Source organism: Bufo gargarizans, chromosome 2, assembly GCF_014858855.1.
Source record: "Bufo gargarizans isolate SCDJY-AF-19 chromosome 2, ASM1485885v1, whole genome shotgun sequence".
NCBI lineage: Eukaryota > Metazoa > Chordata > Amphibia > Anura > Bufonidae > Bufo > Bufo gargarizans.
Window position 1 is genome coordinate 644,876,332 of NC_058081.1, and position 14,696 is coordinate 644,891,027.

Below are 14,696 nucleotides of genomic sequence, written 5' to 3' on the forward strand. Positions count from 1 at the left end.
TGTAAGTTGGGGATTTTTTGATTTCTGAAGGATCACTAACATAAATAGAAATAGTGAAGCTGGCCATAGCCATATAGATCCACGACCACAACTGCAGCATCAGACTAAACATAGACTTTGCCTCTGTAAATATAGAAACACATAGGTCTGCATAGGAGCTGTATACACAAAACAGTAGGAGATCATATTATATTCAAGACTATGCCATTGAAAGGGTTGTGCCAAGTTTTCTCTGCCAACTACAGTGCTCGGCTATTTACAGCAGTTACACAGAGAATAAATGGAGCACAGGGCTCCATCAGGACTGGGAAATGGGACCTCCACTCTCTGGATCGGTGATGGCCCCAATGGTTGAAACCCTACTGATCAGTTAGTTGTCAGTACCTATCCTGGGAATAAGGGATAACTTTGGCACAGTCCCTTTAAGGGGGATCTGTCACCATAATCTTCGACTGTTAACTGTAATAATAAATGAGTAGTACTACAGAAAAGGAGTTCAGATAAATATATTTTTTTGTTTTTCTAGATCCCCCTCCTCCCCATTCCCCCCAATGTCATTGTCTAAAGCTATCCTGAAATACATTGTCAGGACTGCTGTGCATGCGCACAGGAATCCTCCTCCATTACGTTACTATGGCACAGCGGTCCAGACTGCTCAGTTAACAGTGGAGGAACAGGGACAATAGAGAAAAAAACGGTCTCGGACTCCTTATGTGCAGTACTACTCATGTTCTACTAATAATAGTCTTGGTGACCGATTCCATTTAACATACCTCTCACTATTTAAATACCCATTTGTAGGACAATTATAAGCTCTGCTCTTCACTCACTTACATAGCGCTGCTATATTCTGCAGCTCTTTACAGACATTAGCATTAAGCTGTCCCCAATGGGCCTCACAATCTAAATTCCCTATCGGTAAAACTGAACTGGAGTACCTGGAGGAAATGCACACAAACCCGGGGAGAACATACAAACTCCATGCAGATGTTGAACCTAAGACTCCAATGCTGCAAGACAACTACTGCTTACTACTGAGTCACCATGCTGCCCCACAGCCCATCGGCAAGATTGGCCACAAAGCAGTCAACAAAACTTCCACTTTGGAGTATGTCTGCATAATATCTACCCTTTCAAGATAAAATGTTCAGGATTCCAGTGATCCACAACCTAATAAGCACATGTTTTGGTTTTACTTTCATTTTTGGATTAAAAGGGTTTTCTGGGCTTATGATGGTGATGACTTTGAATGGAGGCTGAATCAAAGTTAACTTGAAGAAACCCAGCTGGGCCTCCGTCTCCGTTCAAAGCGCTAGTTCTAGTTCTGGAGGCTGTAGGGAATAGCTGATTGTGAGGGCATCCGGTGTTGTCCTCCACCAATTGGCTAACGATGACCCATCCTGAAGGAAGGTGATCAATATCAGGAGCCTGGGAAAACCGTTTTAATTTTTTTTTATGTCAGAACAGCAGGAGTTTTAAACGTTGTGAAAATAGTGAAAGGCAGAAAAAGTTTTAAATAATAAAAGAAATATGATACTCATATAATCAAATCTGCTCTATTTCAGCATCCTCACTCCGATTCTCCCTGCTTGTTACCTTCCCTGTCTTTTATCATATTTTTAATTTGACAAACCTTTAAAGTGCAATCTAAGAAAAATTCCAGAAAACTTTTTCCATACAATGTTATTAATTGAAATTTATTATGATATTGATCTTGAAGTTAATCCATCTAGATGAGTTGATGATGGTGGAATAGTAGGATTTCCATTAACTACATTTAGGATGCTGACTCCATTATCAGGTTGTTAGTTCTCTGAACTGGGTTATCCGGGACCTGAAGGTATGCTTGAGATTTAAAGTCTAAAGCTTTATTAGCATTATTGGGCTGATGCATAGTACTGGAGAGGACACGGGGAGCCACTCCAAAGCGGGATGTCATAAAGGCAGAGGGTGGTGGTTGCCTGTATGACGCAGAATAGATGCTTCTCAGCTCTTCAGAGACTTGGTCTCTCCAGAGTTTTTGCTTTCCTTGCAGGAGACCAAAATTGGTTGGTGGAGCTGAAAAACAAACAACTCATAAGAATAAATGCTCATGGAACCATATTTGATGGCATTTTGAGGCTGCCTGGTTTAGAAACCCCATTTTCAAATACCCCATTAGTGAATTCTGGGTTAACAAAGGACGGCACTATTGTATTCTAAGCCCCACCTACTTCTGTTGGCCCTGGCTAGTTGTGTTGCCCTGACTTCTGTCAATTTTAACCTGCCTAGAACATGCGTCCACTTTTGGTTTTATTTCCAGGGCCACTTTAAGTTCCCATTCCATCCCTGAGTCCATACATTGTAGGCACAACCTTCCTCATTCTTGAAAATTGAATGTGACTGCCTCTACATAGCTGGCCCTGCCTAAAGCTTTATGAATAAGTTACCTAATACAATTAATTACACTCCACAGTCAGCAATCAATACTAAAAATTATTCCGATGTGTATTATACAGTATAAGCATGTACAGTATATATTATTTCCCATTATGTCGTTCACCGTATGGGATAAATACTTTTATATTATAGATCTGATGTTTTGGAAGCAGTGATGCCAATGATCTTTACTTCTTTACTGTTTATTTTTATATGTAGAATATGAAAAAGGAGGTAATGTGGATTTGAATTATTTTAGCATTTTTAATATTTTTTAAAACTTATTTTTCTTATTTTTAGACCCACTAATTGCTGTTACAGAGCTTAACAGGAACTTCACTATCGCAGATTCGGGAGCCTTCACAAGGCCCCAAGCTGTCATAGTAACCAAATGTCTCCTGCAATTTTATCGCAGAGGAGCTGTTCTGTCACCGGGAGCTGCCTACTCCTGGTATATGATCCCTTAGATGCCATGGCTGCAATTAATTACAGCATCTGAAGGGTTACTACATCGGCTTAGTAAAACAGTAGGTACCGACCTCCTATGGCTCTGTCACAACTCCTGCCATGTATGTTGTATATCGGAACTGAATTTAAAACAAAAAATATATATATATTGTGAAAAGGCACAAGGTGCGGTAGTAGATGATAGATACGTGTCACCGAGGTGCCTGGCCTCGGTAAAATAAACCGGTAACATTAACCCTAGGTCACTGACACTTGTTAGTAGTAGTTTAGCTGCTGTCTGCAACTGATCCAGGTCTGGTTTCATTGGAGTAGTCAAAGAGCAGAGTGGTATAACTACTCCCACGTATCCAGAGCAGGTTTTGGCTGGCCTATTAAGCTAGGAAGCCCAGGAGAGCCTAGTTCCTAGTCTGTGTGATGGACTGGGAGTACAGCTACGTGGAGTGTTTCAGCGGAGAAGAATGCTATTGCCAAGTCTTTTCCCCCTCAAGCTGGTGGTGGAAACCAGGAACTACAGAGGACTGTGAGTCAGACCACTACACATGGACTGTGCTTTTTTGTGTGTTTACATACTGAATAAGCGAGTATTTGTTGAATCCATTTTTGACAAAATAAAAAGACAATTTTTTTAAACTATATCTGAAGTCACCATTTGAGCTGATCGCCACAATATATATATTACCTGTAGAAGGAAAATCTAGATTTTTCTGGGACCCAGGTCAGACTTGTTTCCATCCCAGCTCCGAAGAGGAGGTAAAGTAGAGTTTCCACTTCTTATGTAATCGTCATCATACTGTGATACTAAGTGCCTAGAACTCAGCTGTCCGTGATGTGACAGTAAATGATGTCCTGGTAAACCCTAGCATGCAACGCAAAAAAATTGTTATACCGGATTAACAGCAGGCAAGACATGATGGAAATAAATTGCAAAACAATGAGATTATTGATGGTGCGGGGGCCCAATACAAAATCTGTAACTTGGTCCCCATCTACCATGTGCCATGACGTGACAAAGAGGCATTTACGTTCACCAGAAGCAGGTTGCAACAGCTACCACAGCAACCTCCCTATCAGGATTGCCAACCGTACAGAAAATTCTGGACAGTCCGCAAAAATAGGCAACTTTTTTCCAGTATATTAAGGCTACTTTCATACTCGCGTTTTGGGCGGGTCCGTCATGGATCTGCAAAAACGGATCCGTTACAATACAACCACATGCTTTAGTCATGAACGGATCCGTTTGTATTATCTGTAACATAGCCAAGACCGATCCGTCATGAACTCCATTGAAAGTCAATGGGAGACGGATCAGTTTTCTATTGTGCCAGATTGTGTCAGTGAAAACGGATCCGTCCACATTGACTTACATTTTGTGTGCCAGGATGAATCCGTTTGGCTCAGTTTCGTCAAGCGGACAGCAAAACGCCAGAGCGGAATGGTGACTTATCGGAGGCAAACTGATGCATTCTGAGCGGAACCTTTTCCATTCAGAATGCATTAGGGCAAAACTGATCCGTTTTGGACCGCTTGTGAGAGCCCTGAACGGATCTCACAAACGGAAAGCCAAAACGCCAGTGTGAAAGTAGCCTTAGCTATAGACATGGATTACTTATCATCTTTATCATTCATTATGGTTTTCCAATTTGTCCTTAAAAAATGTTGGCTGTCCGTGATTTTGGGATAAGTTGTCTAGAAAAAAAGAAAAACTCTTGTTGGCAAGCCTGGTCCCCATATTCGGGTCCAATGGGCAGTCTGACAGCTATTACTCTATATACGATCATGCAGGGAAGGCTGTCAATCACTGATAGGACCTCCCACTGGACTCCAAAGCATAAAAAGAGCAGCAATTTTAGATCAATAAAATAAACCTTATAATAATTCTTTTCCCACAAAACTATATATCAATCTGCTCAGCTCCTCCTGCTCTATAACATGCTGCCTGCAGATTGAACTGCATTCTAACACTGACAAGTCTTCCTAAAGTATTGCAATAAACTGACATCTGAACTGCTAGCATAATAAGCACAAGCAACAAAAAACGGTTTTGGTTTTACCTCCATTCTTTTTAAGAAACCTCTCCTCTGTATTCGATCCGGCTTACTGTCTGAGAACTGTACAAAGTCTTTTTCATAGCAGCTCTTCGATGTCGGGAGACTGCTTCTCCTAAACTAAATGACGAAAATCAAAGTGTGTATTACAGTGAGGGATGCTGCACATGATATACATAGCACACACTTTATGAAAGGATGGACGCTTCATTGTTGGGATGTCCTTAAAGGGCTTTTCCGGTTTGCATCAACATCCTTTGACATAACCATTTCTGAAGATCGCTGTAATTTTGTAATGTATTTATTTTACTTTTGTTGCTTCTATCTTCCATTGTGGGCTGTGGTCACATGACCATCTCCATGCAGCTCTACCTTATGTCCATGGGCGTGTCAAAGTAGCAACAGGGGCAGTGATAGGTGAGTGTCCATGTATGTATCAGGGTGGGAGGAGCTATAAACTAGCTAGGAGTTGTTAGGGGCGGTGCTGGAGCTGTGGCAGAGAAAGGAGAAGTGCATCATGGGATTGGGGCTACATACAGGATGGAAACAAGGTGACAATGGGTCAGGAGAGTCCAAATTGAAAAAAAGCATGAGGAAAAATGTATATGAGGTAAGCAACTACATGAGCATATCCGCTAAAAACCATATTAATCCAAGAAAACCTCTGTAACCCCTTCCTGACATCCGTCGTACATGTACAGCGGATGTCGGGTCTTTAAAGATGGTGTCATAGCTGCCAGGTGAGTGCTGTTTCATGCAGCAGGCACCCGCAGCTAATATGCCTGGCTAAAACCAGGTCAGGTGCGCTTTCCACCGGCGAAGATGTATACATAACTATAAAAAAAAGTTATAAGGGTCAGAATATAGCGATGAAAAGAAAAACAAAAAGAAAAATTTTCTAATGTTTTTTTTTCCAGTATTAAAACGCAAGAAAAACTATAGATATGTATGGTATCACTGGATTTGTACTGACTTGGAGAATGAAGAGCACAAGTCAGTTTTAACGCATAGTTAAGGCCGTAAAAAGAACTCCATCAAACTGCAGTGGAATTGCATTTATTTTCCAATTATACCCCTTTTGGGAAAAAAATTCCACTTCACACTATATCCTATGCTATATTAAATGGTGTCTGTGAAGGTTCTCATTTATCCAGGTCATGGTATATCTGTAAAGAATAAATCAAGGCAACTGGACTTACTGTAGATTTCTTGAAAACGTTTCACTCGTTCTTCCAACGAGCTTTCTCAATTCTGAGTGACTGTACAAGAATTCTCTGGGAATAAATATGTAACTGAATGAACATCTGGTAATTATACCCAGCATTGGGTCAAAGGTGTTGATTCCATTATCCTAATTGGAGTCAGTAGGTGATAAAGACTTACCAGAAAAAGGTGTCAAGACAGCATTGTATGTGGCAGACAATAGATATAGGAGGCCATCTACGTAAAAATGGAGAAGCCAAGCTTGAATAGAGGTGGGGGGGTTAGACATCTATTGTCTGCCACATACAATGCTGTCTTGACACCTTTTTCTGGGAAGTCTTTATCACCTACTGACTCCAATTAGGATAATGGAATCAACACCTTTGACCCAATGCTGGGTATAATTACCAGATGTTGATTCAGTTACATATTTATTCCCAGAATTTTTGTACAGTCACTCAGAATTGAGAAAGCTCGTTGGAAGAACGAGTGAAACGTTTTCGAGAAATCTACAGTACGTCCAGTTGCCTTGATTTAGTCTTTAAATGGTGGTATTAGAAAATACAACTTGTCCCACAAAACAAAAAGAAGCCCTCATACGTGAATGTAAAAATAAAAAAGTTATGGCTCTCGGAAGGCAGTGAGCGAAAAATAAAATTGGAAAAATCGCTGTGTCAGGAAAGGGTTAAACACTTTCTATCTCCACTCTAATAATAAAAGTTACAAGTGCTCATGATGCTTCACACACTATTTCATTAACCACTTGAGTTGAGGACTAAAGATGAGCGAATCGAATCCCACAAAGTGGAATTCGATCTGAATTTCAGGATAAATTCGATTCGCCTAGAAGCCGAATTTCCTTGGGCTTCGTGTCAGTGAATCGATTTAACCTAAAATAGTACAAAAAAAACAAAAAAAATTTAACTTACCTCCTCCATTTGCTCGCAACGGGCCGCCAGCCTCCATCTTGCTTAAACGGGCTGGGGTGATGACGTAATCTCGTGCCGCACAGGATTTCGGCTGAGATCTTCAAGTAAGATGCCAGCAGCCAGCCCGTCGCGAGAAAATGGAGGCGGTAAGTTTGATTTAATTTTTTTTAATTGTTCATTTTACACTCAGATGCTGCGATCATGTGTGAATGCAGCATCTCAGGGGTACAATGACGGGGTCGAAGCTATCTTAGCTCCTTGTCATTGCACAAGTAATTTGTCACAAAGCTAATTTTTTGGTGATATTTGGCGAATCAGCCAAATCGAACTTTTAAGAAGTTCGCTCATCTCTATTGAGGACCAGTCAACAATATTGGAGTAGTCCCTTGTTATCTGTTGAGCGCCATTTTGTCAACAGTATCCGAAATTCCTGTGTGCCTGGACCACAAGGTGTTGCTGAGCCCTGTGAAGCCAGGACCGTGAGGTGTTGCTGAGCCCTAAGAACGCTGAATGCTGTACTATACGGAGCAGGATAACTTTCTCTGGATTGACCCTTTAGATGTAAACTGCAACCATAGTATCTAGGAGGCTAGACATAGAGAAAGGGCTCCCCGTGTCACTCCATCAGCGCCCAGTGATTGCTAGCGGCTGTCATGGTACATATATGGCCACAATAATGGGAAAATAAAATAGTTCTGGCTCTTGGAATGTGGCGATATAAGAACTATTTGTTTCCATGAAATGTGATCTTATTGTGCAAAAGTAGAAAAACATAGGAAATGTTTATATGTTTGGTTTCACCCTAAATATACTGGCCCATAGAATAAAGGTAACTTTTTTTATGGCACTCTGTGAAAAGCATCCAAGAGAAACAATAAATCTGACAAAATGGGCACAGTAATGGAGGTGAGTGTGCGGGAGGGGGAACCCTCCAGTACTAAAGTGGTTAAGAGCTTCAATTTGTGCTTCAGAGCTGCTCTTCCTACTGCTACTGAGGGACAGGTAGATGCAACCATAGTCAGTCATTCTATTATGGCTCTGTCTCCGTTTTCTAGCATAGAAAAGTCACAAGTGTCAGCTTCAAACACCCTTGCCACATTTCCAAAAAGTGGGCGGGGTATGGACAGAAGGAGATGGGACCCCAGTGTGACCTCGGTGGCCATGTGCACCAGAAGACAGCTAGGAAGTCTATAGATACATTTGGTGTCACAGGGAACAATACTTATCATGGTACAAAAGATGTTGTTTCTACTGGATTTTCCTCTAAGGCCCCATTCAGATGACCGTATGGCCACCGTGCCCATGTTGCGGACCACAAACAGCGGATCTGCAAAACAGGGGCATTGGCTCCTGTGCTGCTTTGAGGACCCAATGACTTGATTGGGTTTGCAATCCGGCAAAATTTAGAACATGCCCTATATTTTGCTGTGCGGCGGCATGGTTCGGAAGCCGATAGAAACACACGTCTTTTGCCATATGTTGCAGATCACAGACCCATTCAAGTCAATTCGGTCCCCACCTCAGCAGCGGAGTTCACACAGGCCGGTGTCCGTGTTTTGCAGACCTGCTGTTTGCGGTCAGCAACATGGACACAGCATCCATATGGTCTTCTGAATGGGGATCAATCAGCATGTTTGAAAGAGCCGTAGCACTCCTGTGAGCGATGTGGCCTCTTCCTAGGCCAGTGATGTCATATTTATCGGTCACATGGCCTAGGCACAGCTTAGTCCCATTCAAGTGAAGGTGCCTGGGCTGTAATACCAAGCACAGCCGCTATACAATGTACAATGCTATGCTTGGTATGCTGTGAAGAGGCTCTAACCTCTACCAGAGAGCCACAGCCTCCACAAACAGCTGATCACTGGTGGTGCCAGGATTCGGACCTCCACCAATTAGATATTGATAGCCTCTCCTGAGGACAGATAATCAATATTCTACTTCAAGAAAATCCCTTTAAGAAAAGCTGGGATGCCATCATAAAGAAAGCAGACATGTTCACACGTCTGCTTTCTTATTGACGAAGATGAGTGACAACTGTTAGTACCCACACTGTGTGAACACTTCCCAAACATAACCATTGTCTAGAAGAGATTCAGTACTAAAAATTCACTTTGAGTGGTCCTTTCATGTGTAGACATCAATTCTTAGATTGAATGTTGCCCCCTTGTGGTCATAAATGGTATTAAGTTATAGCCTAGAAGTTGCAGCACTCTTTTTGTAAAATGTATTCAATATTTAGACCCCATGGGATCTTGCCTGACAAAGACCCATGGGGTTGAGACATCGTTTGTCCGTATTTGTTGATACATTTCACAAGTGTGGAGCTGCAACTTATTCTGGTATTGCAATGGTAGATCCAGCGAACCAGGAGATCGTCAGTGGGCACTGGTTAGGACCATTGGCTTTGACCGAAGCGGACACAGTACTCTTAGATAATTGACATGCTTTATGGCATGTATGTTGGCAGACGGACCTCTGTATGCCTGACTCACTGCATGAATTAGTTTGGTAGATGAATGCATGCCAGGTTGCATGTTGTAGGCAGGGAGACTTACGGATTTACACATCTCTTGGTGCGTGTTGTTAGCGCGTATATTTTCTGGATGGGTCATGAGCAGGGGCGTAGCTACAGGGTGTGCAGAGGTGACAGTATCTGATCGTGGGGGTTTGACACACGGGATCCCTGCCGATCAGCTGTTTGAGAATGCACCAGCGCTTCTGTGAACGCCATGGCCTTCTCCATGCTCACCAAGCACAGCGCCATACATTGTACAGCGGCTGTGCTTGGTATCGCAGCTCAGCCCCATTCACTCCTCGAGGTGAGCTGCGCCTAGGCCATGTGACCGATGAACGTGTCGTCACACGGCCTAGGAAAAGCTGGAGAAAGCTGCGGTGCTACTCCAGAGGATAGGTCATCTGTATTAAAGTCTGATTATTATTATTTTTTGTGAGCTTTCCTCAAAAATACCTGGTTTTAACCATACCTACCTATACAATATATCAGTGATGCATTGGGAGAACGCGATTGAAATACATAGCTGCGTTGGTCATGGTAGTAGTGGCACTTGTAGCCATGGTGGTGATGATAGGTAGTTATGGTGGTAGTGGCACTCTGGGCAAATATAGAGGTGGGAATCATGGGGGGGCTGGGGGTTGGGTCAATGAGCCCATGATGCCTTATCACAGTCTGAGAAAAGTTGTGGGGATAATGAAGATGGTGATTGTGTGCTGAACAGAACAGGGTTAGATCAGGGTGACAAAAAGGGAATGATGATAATATCAGAGGAGGAATCTGGTGATGGCGATAAAAAGTCCAAAAATCTTTATAAATTTGAATTCATGAAAATTCAAATCAGCCCCATTTCCTGTATTAATAACAAAAATAAAAAATAAAGATCATTTTCACTGTTGTGCACAAACTGTCTGTACTATTAAAATATAAAGTATTTATACTGTATGAGGAACACCATAATGGAAAAATTCAAAACTGCGGATTCATCATTCAACTCACAAAACAAATGAATACAAAAGTTCAAACAGGCGGATACATTGCAAAATGGTAGCAATTAAAACTACAGATTGCCCTGCAAAACCCCTACTTGGCTTGCCCACACCTTCTACCAGTTTGGCTCTGTCTACAACATGGGGCAACTTCTCTTTTTTTTCCAGGACCACTTGGAGTTCTCAATCCAGCCCTGAAGAGTGAAGCTGACATCTGACTTCCAAAACATCTAAAAAAAAAAAAACACAGCTATTGGCAGATCTGCTTCTACTGTAGTTAGTAGGGATGAGCGTTTAATCCGAAGTCAATTCGCATAAAACTTCCTTCTAATTCTGTACGGAGCAGGAGCCCCGTACAGTATTAGAATGTATTGGCTCAGATGAGCCGAAGTTATTACTTAGCGAAGTTTCGCAAGACTTCGCATTGTTAACTTCAGAAATTGATTTAGACTGTAAAGAACCATTTCCCTAACTCTGGTTCCGTTCCAAGTGGTACCTTCGAACCGAACCAGAGTTCGGGAAATGTTTTTTTACAGTATAAATCAATTTCTGAAGTTATTATGCGAAGTCTCACGAGACTTCGCAAAGTAATAACTTGGGCTCATTGGAGCCAATACATTCTAATACTGTACGGAACGCTCGCTCTGTACAGTATTGAAATGAAGTTTTATGCAAATCGACTTCGGATGTTTCATCCGAAGTCGGTTCGCTCATCTTTAGTGGTCAGCTCAGGAACAGGTGACACTGTTGCTGTTCAAAAGCTATCAGACCTAGGGCAAGCTCAGATGGTGGCAGAAATGTTGCAAGCACTGCTGTCAGTGGCTCTATGTGGGCAAATCCCTTATTGGAATTTTTGTCTACATTGATGGCCAACAAAACCATCACAGTGTGCAAGATATGCAAGCAGAGAATAAGACATGCTGTTCTTGCAAAAATATAGGAACTACAGCTCTCTTTCAGCATATGAAGTGGTATCACATGCTCACAAATGAGGAAATTGAACTGACCAGTAATGTCAGCAAGACCATCCTCCTCCTCCTTGTTGTCATTCAGGCCACATTCAGAATTAGTAAATGGTCATTGTTGTCATCCATCAGCATCATTAGCTACTGCTTCTCCTGCTCCAACTCAGTCATCCATAACAGAATGTGTGGACTGGAACCAACAATATGTGCCCAGTGATCAGCTTGTGTGTCAACTGAGCTCTCACCTGGTTGTTGGCAGTGCAGGCGATGCTTTACCACTTAGTGGATTTCACTGCCTTTAGACAACTGATGACATGCACGAGTCTTAATGGAAGATACTTAGCCACTATTATATCTCAAAAAAGGCATTTCTGCCTCGTACTTATGACATGAAGAATATGGGCACCTTGGAATTGTCACTGTGTGGCAAGGTACATGCCACCATCGACACACTGAGCAGCAAGTACTCCGGGGATAGTACATGTCTTTAATAGTTCACTGGGTCAATGTTTTGCATATCAATGGCAATAATGCACCACCACCACGGGGCCAGGTGCTATTGTTCATATATTCGAGAATTCGTGATCTCCAGTCATTATTTTCTTGATTTCGAAAATCGGCAATCAGAAAATTCACTATAAAAATTTGCGATACGAAAATTTGCAATCAGCACTACTCCTAAAGTCAAAGATATTGCAGCCTTCTCATTGGTTCTGTGTACTGACTTCCTCAGGATAGGTTACTGATATCAGCACGGCCAAGCAGCTGTTTGAAGGGAATGCACGTTTACAGTTGTGTGTTTTATTTCATTGCAGAAGCAGAGGGACCTGATGTGAGTGTATGGGGCTATTATGCAGTCTGAATTATCCAGGGTAAAGCTCCCTGGGAAAAAAAATATGCAATTTAGCTCTCCTCCAGAAGGGAGAAAGCTGGCTAGTGCCACCTGTGGATGGCAATGACCATTTTCAATGATCCCTACTCTTATGTAAAAGGCACAGTCAACCAGAACTAAACTCTGCACTTACAAGGAGTAACAACTGAGCTGTCTACAGATGGATGTATTTGGCTTGGCTGCTTGGCTGATAACTCAACACACCATGTTTTGGTGTGCCTTTATAGCTACCTATATACAGTAATGTGCTAAGTTCAGAGCACTTTAGAGAAGTAGGCAGATCAGAACTGGTGCCTTGCAGTTCTGTGATCCTCGGTTCAAATCCAACCATAGATATCCATAAACATCTGCAATAAGTTTGCATGCTCTCCTTGTGTTTGGTGGGTTTACTCTAGGTTCTCCAGGTTCCTACAACACTCCAAAAACACATTAGTGCGCTAATTAGCTGCAATAGGTGTTTCTTATAGAAATTACCCTTTTACATATCCCTATGTGCAGCCCTCTTCTGGGGCCCCACTCGAGGATGGTGCAGCTACAAGGTGGACATTTTAGCTGAGCTTCCAATTTAACGTTACTTCAGAAGAAGGCTAAGCTTAGCAGTTACAATTAAGTACAAAGCTTGATGGTTGCAGATGTATTATATAAGCTTGGAGGTTACGGCGCCTACCAAAAAGTCTGTCAGCTTAATCTTTTCAGTCGTTCACACAGGGCAGACATGTACAGCCCACTGGTCACAGTCTCTAACAAAAACTCAAGCTACATCTGGTCAGGGCTATGCTAAGCAAAATATGAGTTGCTAACCTCAACTGTCTCCTGCTGTCTCTTTCCCCCCTTACTGAGCCTCATCTGAGGCTAGGGCTGCACGGCGTTCTTAGCTATGATGCCTGTCATAAATTTCCAAAAATTGCACTTTCACTATGCTATGATGTAGCATATTAAAAGTGCAATCTTTGATCTTCGATTTCGCAATGGGTGTCATGACCAGGATCATCATGTAGCCCTAGCTTTACAATCATGACACAAAGACACAAGAAGGCTGGCAAACAGAGAACAGAAATCAAACACCTCTGCGCTCTCAGTGTTACGCCCTTACAATCAAAGCATGTATGAAACAATTTAAAGGGGCCGCCCCACCCCCTTTTAGATATTAGATTGTGAGACCAAATAGGGACAGGGACTGATATGAATATGTTGATGTTCAGCACCATACTTACTGTAGAGAAAGACCACATGGCTGCTATGGATCCCACAGTGAGAAGGGGACCTAACACTAAACTCCTGTTCCCCATATAAATCCACAGCATTTTCTTGCAGCAGCCACTAGAGGGAGCGTAGTGCAAAGAGATTTTACTGCATTCATTGATTTCAATGATAATTGTTTAAAGTCCTTTGCATTAAGCTCCCTCCCTATAGAGGTGGCTGCAATAAACTGTATGAAGGGAAGCAGGAGATCTACATTAGTAAGGAGACGATTTATTAATGTATTTATTTCAGGTGTCTGGGGCAAACACATTGAGAATTATGGTATTCAGACTTCTTCAATGCCGAGAGTAGATGAATTGCAATGAGATAAAACACTGAGTAAGAGGAAGGTTACAGAAACAGGACAAAAATCTTTTCTCACAATTTTGTAATGCTGCTATTTGTAACGGTGCCCCCCTCGACACCACAGCCATGTCAGTGACACATGAAAAATACCTTTTTTCTCTCCTCCACCCAGTTTCCAATCAGCACTTTGTTGGAATATCTCTGCTCTATCCTCCATCCCGGCAGAGACCACTTCTTGGCACTGTCTGAGTATGCAGCCATGGTGAGACTGGATCTCTCCTGTGTAATGTCTGCTCTGTCTCCGGGAGATCACATCTCACTGTTCATTCTGCAGTCAGATTGTTTACTGTCGCCATAGGAACCACAATGACAACTCAGCTCCATTCACTCAGTCATCTGCATGTATCCAATAGATCCATTGTGTTCCAGATCAGCCTCCCAAAGGACTTTATAGGGACCTACAGCAACACCTTTTAGCAACTTTGTGCATATGGTCCTTGAACACCCAACTTTCAAAATAATTTATATATTTTTTCCCATGACCCATGAAGCTGCTTTTTCATATCTTTGTTAGCAATGATTTCCTTTTCAGTTTTCATAGGGATAAATAGTACAAAAATATTATATATATATATATATATATATATATATATACACCAACACATAGGTGCATCTCAATAAATTAGAATATCATTGAAAAGTTAATTTATTTCAGTAATTATTTTCC

The 14,696-nt window shown here is 42.0% G+C and overlaps 1 protein-coding gene across 1 annotated transcript; it reads right to left on the reverse strand.

Moving 5' to 3' along the window:
- Positions 1-1,777: 1,777 nt before the first annotated feature.
- CFAP107 (cilia and flagella associated protein 107) lies at positions 1,778-14,267 on the reverse strand. Its single transcript, XM_044277624.1, has 4 exons — positions 14,120-14,267; positions 4,938-5,051; positions 3,598-3,742; positions 1,778-2,058 (listed from the first exon to the last, which is right to left on the reverse strand). The coding sequence occupies exons 1-4, from the start codon at positions 14,228-14,230 to the stop codon at positions 1,778-1,780; spliced, it is 651 nt and encodes a 216-aa protein (XP_044133559.1). The 5' UTR covers positions 14,231-14,267.
- Between the last annotated feature and the right edge of the window lie 429 nt (positions 14,268-14,696).